We start from the raw sequence: 10,025 nt of genomic DNA on the forward strand, positions 1-10,025 counted from the left end.
TCATTTGACCTTGATAATCCTAAGCTCGAGATCCAGTCGAAGACTCAAGGACATCTAACGCGGACGTAATTGATACTCTAACTTATATACGGGTTCATAGGCATTCTCGTGCTACGAAGACTTCCATCATCGGTCAGCATGCTGGATATGTCCGTCATTCAAATACAAGTGGACCATGGAGAGGAAGTCGCATGTGATATTCTAATCCTTGTATGCGGGACTCGTACCCTTGGTTCCCCGAGACAAAGCAGTCAGACGGCCCGTTAGTAAAAGGCGGCAGGATCAGCGGCTCCTTGCTTGCGACGTTCACCCGTCTTCCCTTTCTAGAGATACTTGCGCCATCTTATCTTAGAGTCACCGTTTTGCGCTTTAAAGCAAACATGGCTTTTGACAACGAGGGCATTCAGTCATATCAAAGTCTTGCTGAGCGGTGGCAAACTTGGCACTTCACCAGAAAAGTGAGTTTGCCATCAACGCCCGCTCTTTATACTCCTGTTCCTGCATGCGCGGGACGCGCACCAACGAAGATGAAGTGTCAAGACTCCAGGGGAATTGCGGAGTACGCAAACATGCTCTCCAACAACAACTTCCCCGTCTGTGCATATAATCCTTGAACGAAAGAAATCAGAAATGATCCACACTGTTGGCTCTTTCGCGAGCCAGAACGGGAAGCATCAGGCCATGCGGAATTTCGGGCCCTGTCTGCCCAGTACCAACAGCATTATGAACCCTGCGCTCTTTGGATGCAGACGAAACTAGGCCGTTGATCCAACGTGAATGCAACGGTGCACGGAAGCATGACGGTGGAGATCACGAGGTACGCAGAGCAGCTGAGAATACCACGGGTTTACCTTGGTCGGAGGGTATCCGAAGGTACACGTCCAACTCCTCCAACGTGGATCATATTTCCTTTTTGCACCTCCTGGCACACCAACCTGTGCCGCAACGATTCTTCGACCCATTTTTGAGATCCCATGAAGAAAAGCAGACTCTGAGGATCTCAGAGTAGAGGACGTCGCCCAAGGAAATGAAAGTTCCTTGCATTCCTGCAATGTGGTGATATCGGTCCCCCCCCCCCCCTTCCTGCTTCACACCACCGTCACATCTCTCTGGTCGTCGATAATGGAACCTGATCCCAACATCATCGCCATCTTCGGTCCACCTCCAGATGATATCGATATTTCAGAAAGCAGCGTCGCTCGCAATAATGCCGCCGTCATAATACTAGCCGTGCTAGCCTCCGTGGCCGTGGTGCTCCGGCTGATGGCGAGGTTTCTCCAAGGTCACAGCCTGAAGGCGGATGATTGGACAATTCTTCTCTCACTGGTAAGAACTTACTCAAGTACTTTCCCATGTGAGATACTTTGTGAATAGGCTCACGATGTTAATAATATATCATCACAGCTCCTCGTAGGCGCCACCGTCGGCTTGAGCATCGCAGGCGGAGCTTACGGTGCGGGAAATCACGTCTGGTCATTCACACCTCAAGACCTGACACAAGTCTTTAAAGTAGGCTTCCCCTCCTTGATTCTATTCTAATCAATATCCTCCTCGGAAGAAATGCAAACCCTCAGCGCACTCGGAACTTCACGTTCAAACTAACTCCCCAAAACCACAGATCCTCTACGCCTACACCTTCATCTACGGCACAGCCTGCGCCGCCACCAAAATCTCCATCCTCCTCTTCTACCAACGCATCTTCCTCCTCTCCACCGCCTCCTCCCCGTCCTTCAAATTCTCCCTCGTCGCAGGGTACGTCCTCTCCATAGCCTACCCCATCATCATCTGGGCCACCATGGCCAACGCGTGTCGCCCCCTCTCGTTCTACTGGAACCAGTTTGTGGGCGAACAGGGGAAATGCATAGACATCAATAGCTTCTACCTCGCCCTCGCCATAATCAACATGGTCAACGATATCATTGTCCTCTTGATTCCCATCCCGCAGATCTTAAAGCTGCAAATGTCGGGCAGGAAAAAGGCTGCTGTTTGTAGCATCATGTTGCTGGGAAGTTTGTAAGACACGACCACCTTCTCCTCCCCCACCCTCTCACCACCAGTACACATATTCCCAATATCAGAAATAATCGACGCCCTTACAAGACGATCCATACTAATCCAAAACCCCCCTCCAGCGTCTGCGTAGCAAGTATAGTCCGCATAACCCACCTCTCAACCTTCTCCCGCGCTCTCGACATAACCTGGCAAATGGGCCCCGTCTTCATCTGGTCCGCAATCGAACCCTCGATCGCAATCGTGTCCGCCTGCCTCCCGCACCTCGCGCCCCTCCGCCGCCTCGTCCGCCACAAAATCTCATCTTCCCTGGGCCACTCCAGTGGCAATGCCGGAGGTGAAGGGCCCTCATCTAACAGCGCACCATGGCGATTGAAATCGAAGCAGAGCGCCAGCGGAGGAAAGAACAGCAGCTCTCAAAATGGCACGGGTGCCCTGTTCACGTACGGCGGGTCAAGGTTTAATTTTGGCGGGGGAGGGGGCGACGGCAAGTTGGGCGGGGAGTCGGATGACGAGATTGGACTAACAAATCGAATCACGGCTGGATCTGGCAGGGTCAAGAATTTGTCCACTGGGTCGGGGTCCGAGGAGAATATCAATGGGGGGTCAATTGTTGTTCAATCAAGCTTCATCCAGGAGAGCATGAGGAATCCGAGGTAGTGAATAACATCACTGAGGACGACAGGACATCCTATGAAGTCACAAACGAAACTGCGTGAAGTGGATGAGAATGAATTAAGAATGATCTTTTCTCCAGGTTCAAGTGATTATGCACAGGATAATCCTCTATCCAAACACTACCTCCTATGCCGCGAGACCAGTGTATCCATGAGTTCAGAGACGCCCACAGACGCCCGCAGCTAATGCCTCCCAAGACCCGTATGCTAACAAAAAGAAGGAAAAACAATCAGCATAGAAGAGATTTGGTTCTGTTTGAAAGACCGCCTCTTTCAATGCTGCTGGCCCTGTTTTCTCTCCAGGTCGTTGGCGAGGTTCATATGCATTAGGGCCTGGGCCGTCCAGTCCTCTTCACTCTGGCCACCACCGCCGCCCTGCTGATGCTTCCACAAATCCATGCTCTCTCGGCCGTCGACTCCGGGGAGGTGGATCGTCGGCGGGGTCTGGCCTGGCTTGGCACCCACAGGCGGTGGGCCACCATCTTCGCGACCAAAGGAATCAAAGTCTGGCAAGACGTAGCCGTGGCCCGGTGGCGCGTTCACTTGCTGTGAAAACGCAGGACCTTCGTCACCGGGCATCTCCGCGATACCATCGTGGTTTTGCGGGGGGAGAGCTGCCATCTGTCCGACCTGATGCTCGAATTCTTCCTGCTCCAGGATTTGCGGTGCGTGTTCGACGTTGCGCAGGCTCGAAGAGCCAGGCGCCAGGCCGCTCATGGTCATGCTCCTCTGGCTACTAACAGAGGCCCTGTGAGGGTTGGGGTCATCTGCACCAGGGTCGCCACCAACGATGCTGTTGGGGTCCATGTCTCGAATGGCGAACTGTGCGAGGGTACGCATCTTACGTGTGACCCAACCAGCCAAAATCTTACCGCGCTGCTTCTCGCCGAGACGCGATCTTGGGAAGTCGCCTTTATTAACGAAGGCGACGATATCGACAATGATCTGGTGCTCGTTCAGGATCGCGTTGACGATGACTGGCACCACAGAACCGAGGTATGCCTTTCGTGTGATCTCGGCCAGCAGAACGACGAGGCCTCCAGCTTGGAAGACGGCGCTGTGTGTGTTTAGCATGATGGGCTCTACTAATGGGGGCTATCGAACTTACCATCCACCAGTTACGATGTTGCGGTGGCACCGTTCCACAGAGGCCTCGATATCCATGGGGAAGTGGCTGAGACCATTGATCTCAAACGTCTCTCCAATGTTGCCGAGAACGAACAAGACCTGCATATCAACCTGAGCGCCTCCAGGGCCAATAGGCCTGCTGACGTTATGCAAGAAACCCAAGTCGCCCGTGCGGACGTATTGGATGCTGGGATCACCATCAACGGTACGACCGTCGAATCTCTCGGCGTCAAACACATCCTTTGAGCCGTAGAATGCCTTGACACAAGCCTCCGAGTCGACCCAAATCTCTCCGTACTCTCCATCGTGGCAGAGCAGTCGGCTCTCGGGGTTGACAATGGCGATTTGTGTAGAAACAGGCACCATACCGGAGTCCTGGAGCAGAAGCGCTTTAGGATCCTGCTCGGGATCTACGGGGTATATCAGGCCGCGGCGCAGGGCTTTTGTGTCCAGCCAGAGCTCAATAGGCTCAATGCACATGTAAGACCTCGATGCAACCATGGGGTTGAGTACGTGAGAGTAGACAGTGTTGATGGCGGTTCGGTCGAGGCCAGTAGCCGCGAAATGAAGCCGTACCTTTTGAAACACGTCCACACGTGGCCTGCTTTCGGCCGAAATCATCATGTTCTTGAGCTCGTGAAGCGTGAATCCCTTGCCCTGCATCGTGGCCATGGCGTGATCCAACATTTGTGGCGTCGCATAGGTGTCCTTGATCTTGTACCTAGAAAGAGTCACAAACAGCGACATTGGGTTTTGGGCAAACTCGACAGGCGAGAGAAGGTATGTGGGGGTGCCGATATAGATACCCATCAAGCATGAGTGAATGAAACCGAGACCAGTGGTACTACGCACGCATCCCAGCACGGGGCGGGAACTTGTCATCTGGCAAGTCTCCTTCTGGACCTTGCACATGCCCAGGATAGTATCGTGTCCAAGCTGAACCGCAATGCGGCGCTGATCGGGCGTCCAGTACGTCCAGATGATGACAGGGTAACCAGTCTGGATCCAGGCTGGCTGCATGGTAATGCCATTGTCGCGCAGGCCACTGCTTTGCTTTGGCGGCTTGGTGGTATTGTAGTAGTTCGGCACACCAATCTTGAGGATGGAAGCCGCCTGCTTGACGTGGTTGGAAACCAGCTTCAGCTTGACCAAGTGATCAACTTCGTGGTTGACTAGGATGGCCTTGACACGGAAGTCGGCAACGACATGCAAGAATGCCGGCACATCCTCATTAAGTCGGTTCTGATCTAGAGGAGCCAGAGGAATTACAACCGCGCCCAAGTTGATACAGGCATGAACGGCGTAGACGAACTCCTCGGAGTGCGTGTACATCAGAATCAGGTGGTCGCCAGGGCGAACCTTGACCTTGTTCTTCAGGTACAGAGCCACGGCGGCAACCTTGGTGTCGAACTTCTTCCAAGTCACGCCCTTGCCTTCTCTGCCACGACCGTCAATGGTGCAGTATGCGAGTTCCTCGGGTTGACGGGCAACGCGCCATTGGATCAGGTCAGTGATGCAAGAGAAGTTGTTCAGCGGTGTTGAAGTGCGATCGTCAATGACAACTTCCCTTCGGTCGATACCCGAGTATTGCTTGTCGGATGACATGAGAATTCCAGCACGCGAATCCGATGAAATGGGAGACCAGATGCCTCCGATAGGGTCAACTCCAATGGGGAGGTTGAGCACGGCATGCTCAACACCAAACTTGACATGAACACAGGGCAGGTTACCCAAGTCAAACTCTCTTCTGCAGAGCATATTTCCGATGTCCCTACGCCCGTTCTTGACTACTCTGGGCAGAGAGTTTGGTGCCGTGATCATGACGCAGTAAAGTCTCAAGTGGTGTTCTTGCATGAGTACGTCCATACATCTCTCGGCGAGAGAGTCAAGCAGCGCAGTATCGAGTTGCCTGGGCGGCCCGCCTGAAGTCAGAGGTGCGGTGGACGCAGCTGGTGATTCCAAGACAACAATTGGCAGATGCTCCTCGTTGACGAATACGTCAAAGGCAGAGCAGTCGTAAATCTTGGGCACATTCTTGACGATGCTGACGACGAGGTGCTGGACAAAGAAGTACCGGTACTCGGCTACCTCGGTGCCGTGCTCGACCCATTCGACCTTTTGACGAATGCGATCCTCGTAGAGGCCAAGTACGAAGAGCTTGCCTTCGATGACTGTGCCTAGCAGACCGGTCCTCAGAAACTCGGGCTCTACTACCGTGGGTGTTGGCTCGCCGGGATCGAACTTGTAAGGCCGGGCGTGGAATATTTGCTCCGTGTGTTTTGGTAGAGCCCAGAAGCCTCCTGACAGTGATGGCGAGTCCACCCAGATTTCACCGACGGAATGTGGTGATGCCAACAAGCCGGTTTCCGGATCGACGACGGCGAGGGTGGCATCGGGTATAGGGTATCCAAAGGCACCGATGCGAACAGTGCCCTGTTCGGTAGCAGCTCTTTTTCGCGCTTCGTCCCCGATTGCTACTACCACAACTTCATTCGTTTTCAACGCCTCTCTGTCGAGGAGCACCTCACTCAGTTCGTTCTTAGCGCGCTGCTCTGTGGTGGTGGTGCCGCCGCCTCCCAAGAGACTGCCGAATCCGTTTGAGGGCGCAAGCTTCACCTCTTCCTTCTCTTCTTCGTCGGAATCGATATCGGAGCCCATGTCCAACTTCAAGGGGCAGCCCATCCGCTCTTCGCCTCCCAGCCAGTCGCGGATACTGATCACCATGCCGCCGTGCTCAGGCAGACACAACATCGGCGCGACAACCTCGCGCGCTCGTGGGTTTCTTAGTGGCCTCAACCATCTGTCCGCTAGTACTTCGTGGAATTCACCATCAACCGTCAGGGTATCAATTAGGCAAAGTTTGACCGTTTGGAAGTTTGGCTCCATGCCCTTTTTGAAATTTCGAGTTGTCATAGGATCCGACTGGTAGTTGTATGCGGCACGCTTCAAGCCGGGGTAGTCGGCAATCATGAGTGTAGCCTTGTACTTGGTGATTAGATGAGCGTAGAGACCCGGCACTTCAACGGCCTTGTTTTCAACCCAAACAGTCGTGTGGCCGCCATAAACGGTGAGAAGGACACCTAGAATCATGCCAATACCCTGTCGAGGATCGAGGTATGAAAGGAGCGTCTCGCTGGTCGCACCAGCACCGATGAGCCGGCCGTTCTTGTCGCGCAAGGTTCGACTGAATGTATCGCCGGGACCGTTCCCTGGTACTGTCGTGACGACGGCACTCAAGCAAGCCATCTGGTGCATGACTGTCCTGTGACTCAGCACCACGCCTCGCAGGTCACCCGTAGGCGCGCGGGAGAACTCGATATATGCCAAGTCTGGTACTGTCAAAGGCGGGACATCGTCTTTGCGCTTGGGATGGAAACTGCCAAACTCGTTCGTCTTCCACCATTCTACGCCCTTGGGCCAGTTAAGCTTCTGTGTTGTTATGTCGCGCTGGAAGGCCTTGAGGTTATTGTCCGTCGTGAGTGCCAAATGCGCCTGTGTCGATGTGAGAATCAGGTTCAGCTTCTGGTAGTCTTGCAAATCATTAATCGGTACTGCGACGACGCCAGCGATGAAGCATCCCAGCAAAGCAATGGCAAAGTCAATGACTTCTGTGTCGCGGTAAATCAGGGCAACGCGATCGCCGCGATACAGCGAGCTCTTATCCCGAATGACCTGTGCCACCTTCTCGGCTCTTGACGCAAGTTTGTCCCACGTGATGGAGGCAATCTCTTTGCCCTTGCTGTCCAGCACCCAGTACGCGGGCAGCTTCGCCATCGTCTTGCCCCTGTGTCTCAAGACTGCGGCGATGTTATCGAACTTGGACATTGGGGTATTGCTGTCGTGCGGATCGGATATCGCAAACGGAAGGTCGCGGGGTTCGAGTGGCATCTGGTACTCGAGCACTTCTGGCGGGGGCAAGTCGTTTGCCGTGAGCATAGGCGGCGCCATGGCGGCCGTTGGCGAAAAGGCCTCTCCTGACGAATATCTGTGTCCTCCCCCGTATTCTTCTTGACCGTTCTGGTCGTAACCCTGTTGATCATAACCTTGTCCCTGCTCAAAGTTCTGTCCGCCGCCGGTGAAGCCGGAGAAGTATCCAGTCGAGTCAAGCATCGTGCCTGTCCGGCTGTCATATGGGTTCTGCCCGTGCTGGTCTATGTAGTGTCCTTGCTGGTCGGGGTTAAAGGCGTAGTCGGTTGAGACCATTGTGCCCGATCGAGTGGGCGGCTCGTTACCAGCGCCGAGGAAGAGTGAATCGTGCTGCTTCATGTTCGGGCGTTGGTCGGCGAGAGGGCCACCAGGTCGGAGGAGACCTGCAGGATTCATGTCGGGCGAGGTATAGCCAGCTCCGGGCGATTGGTACCCAGGCGATGCGTAGCCACCAGAGCCATGACCTGAGCCGTGGCCGGAGCCATGGCCCGAACCATGGCCGCCAAATGGCGACTGTGGACGGTATGAGCCGGGAGAGGTCGGGCTGTTGGGATCGGAGTCTCTGCCGCCGAGCGCGGCTAGAGCTGCTGCGCGGTGACCATCGCTCGAAGGATGTCCCGGGTTGTCAGGGTCGTGAATGCCTAAGCCGCCTCGGGGTTTGGCAACAGCTGGAGCGGCAGCAGGCCCAGGGCTCATGTATAGGGAAAAGAGTTGCGTCCGTCGCTTTTGGTATCTGCGCGCAGAGGGAATCGGTTAGCCGCCGTCGGGCTGTTCGCAACGGGGGAGGGGAAGGTCATGATGGAGGGGTCAGCACCAACCCTTTCTCTGTGATGTCGCCTTCCTACAGCCACAAGAATGCGTCAGTCAGTGCGACAAAAAGTGACAGTAAATAGTTCGGGCAAGGCTGCGGGTGCTCGAGCACGACGCGCACATGCGCGCATGCGCAAGGCAGTCGTCTCGAGGTAGACGTAAAGTTGCGCGATTCCAAACGGGACAGTGCCAAACGGCGACTTGAAGGTTGCAAACATACCTCCAACTCCTTTTCCAGCTCCTCGAGCTTGTCCTGCAATTCAGGATCTAATTGTGCAGCCATGGCGGGCGAAAACAATGCTGGTAACTATGCACAATGGAAGCGCAGGATGCAGCAGCGACGAGACAAAAAGGAAGGGGAGAGAATAGGTAGGGTCTACGGAGTAGAGAACGTAGAATGGGCCGAGACCCCCGGGGTTAAGGGGATTGTGGGGAGAGAGATAGAGAGGAGAGAGAGGAGGGGTGGGAGGTTCCGTTCGTAAAGAGTTTAAGGAGGGACGATCGCAAGCTGTCGATGTCTCTGACTCTGTGTTTGGTCGGATCCCCTCATCCAGTCTTGTCCAGGTCTTGTCTCGTCTGTCTTGTCTTGGTGATGGCAGCAGCAGCAATCCGTTGCAGTGGTGCTGGCATCCTCAAAGAAAAGTCTCGTGACGTAGGTTGGACCAGGACAGCAAGAAGTGCGGTCGCTTTACCAGGTTGGGTCAAGGACGGAGGCCAGGCAAGGTTGGTCGAGTTTGTGTGTTAAGATTAACCTGAAGAGGCTGGCGGGCAACTGGGCTGGGCTGGGTTGGGTGGGCGGGAGAGGAAGCCCAAGAGGAGAGGCGGCGGCGGCGACAGCTGAGTTTGAAGGTACTTTCCACCACATTTCCACCCACCTTCCCACATCTCCTTGGGACGATTCAGGGAGTCAGGGTTCCGGGCGGGAACACGGGGAATTTGGTAGTGCGGCGGCCACGGGCGCCTACTTTACCTTACCTTAGCTTTACGGATACTGCGTAGGAATTTGTATACCTTACTGAAGGCGTAAGAGTCCGGTGTGGTGAACGATTATCGGTGCAGCATGTACGGACATGTACTTCGTATTTCATCCAAGTTTAGAACGAGGAGGGGGTGATCTACCCTGAGCATCCCAAGAATGGCCAAGCAGAACCGTCTATCATAGTGGCCGTTATTCTCAGTGAGTGTGTGTGTCCAAATGTTCGGCATTTCAAATGGCCTGCGAAAGCTGAGAGAATGATTCTGGGAGACGGGGCAGCAACAAGTTCATCCTGGCGGATCCGACAGCGGGTGTCAACTCATGAATTAGCATCGAGATCCCGGAATCACCATCCAAACAGACTTTCAGGTACCCGCAAGGCAAATCTCACACTCATTCTCACACCCGCTCTTACTCTCAGTCTCACTCTTATTTTCATTCTCACTCTTCCTCTCACTCCCACTCTCTCCATCTGTCACCAAACGCACAGGCTGGCA

General features: G+C 54.5%; 2 protein-coding genes across 2 annotated transcripts; one reads left to right on the top strand and one right to left on the bottom strand.

Annotated features, from left to right (window-relative positions):
- Positions 1–1,122: 1,122 nt before the first annotated feature.
- CABS01_00631 (uncharacterized protein) lies at positions 1,123–2,670 on the top strand (the record flags this gene model as incomplete). Its single annotated transcript, XM_060534012.1, has 4 exons — positions 1,123–1,326; positions 1,405–1,509; positions 1,619–2,013; positions 2,133–2,670. 4 exons carry the CDS (start codon positions 1,123–1,125, stop codon positions 2,668–2,670), a joined length of 1,242 nt encoding a protein of 413 aa, XP_060406526.1.
- A 290-nt stretch (positions 2,671–2,960) lies between these two features.
- On the bottom strand, positions 2,961–8,835 carry CABS01_00632 (acyl-CoA ligase; the record flags this gene model as incomplete). The annotated part of the gene is made up of 4 exons (XM_060534013.1): positions 2,961–3,744; positions 3,796–8,475; positions 8,561–8,583; positions 8,773–8,835. The coding sequence occupies 4 exons, from the start codon at positions 8,833–8,835 to the stop codon at positions 2,961–2,963; spliced, it is 5,550 nt and encodes a 1,849-aa protein (XP_060406527.1).
- Positions 8,836–10,025: the final 1,190 nt, after the last annotated feature.

This window comes from Colletotrichum abscissum (assembly GCF_030869225.1).
Source record: "Colletotrichum abscissum strain IMI 504890 chromosome Unknown Scaffold_1.1, whole genome shotgun sequence".
In the NCBI taxonomy this organism is placed as follows: Eukaryota; Fungi; Ascomycota; class Sordariomycetes; order Glomerellales; family Glomerellaceae; genus Colletotrichum; species Colletotrichum abscissum.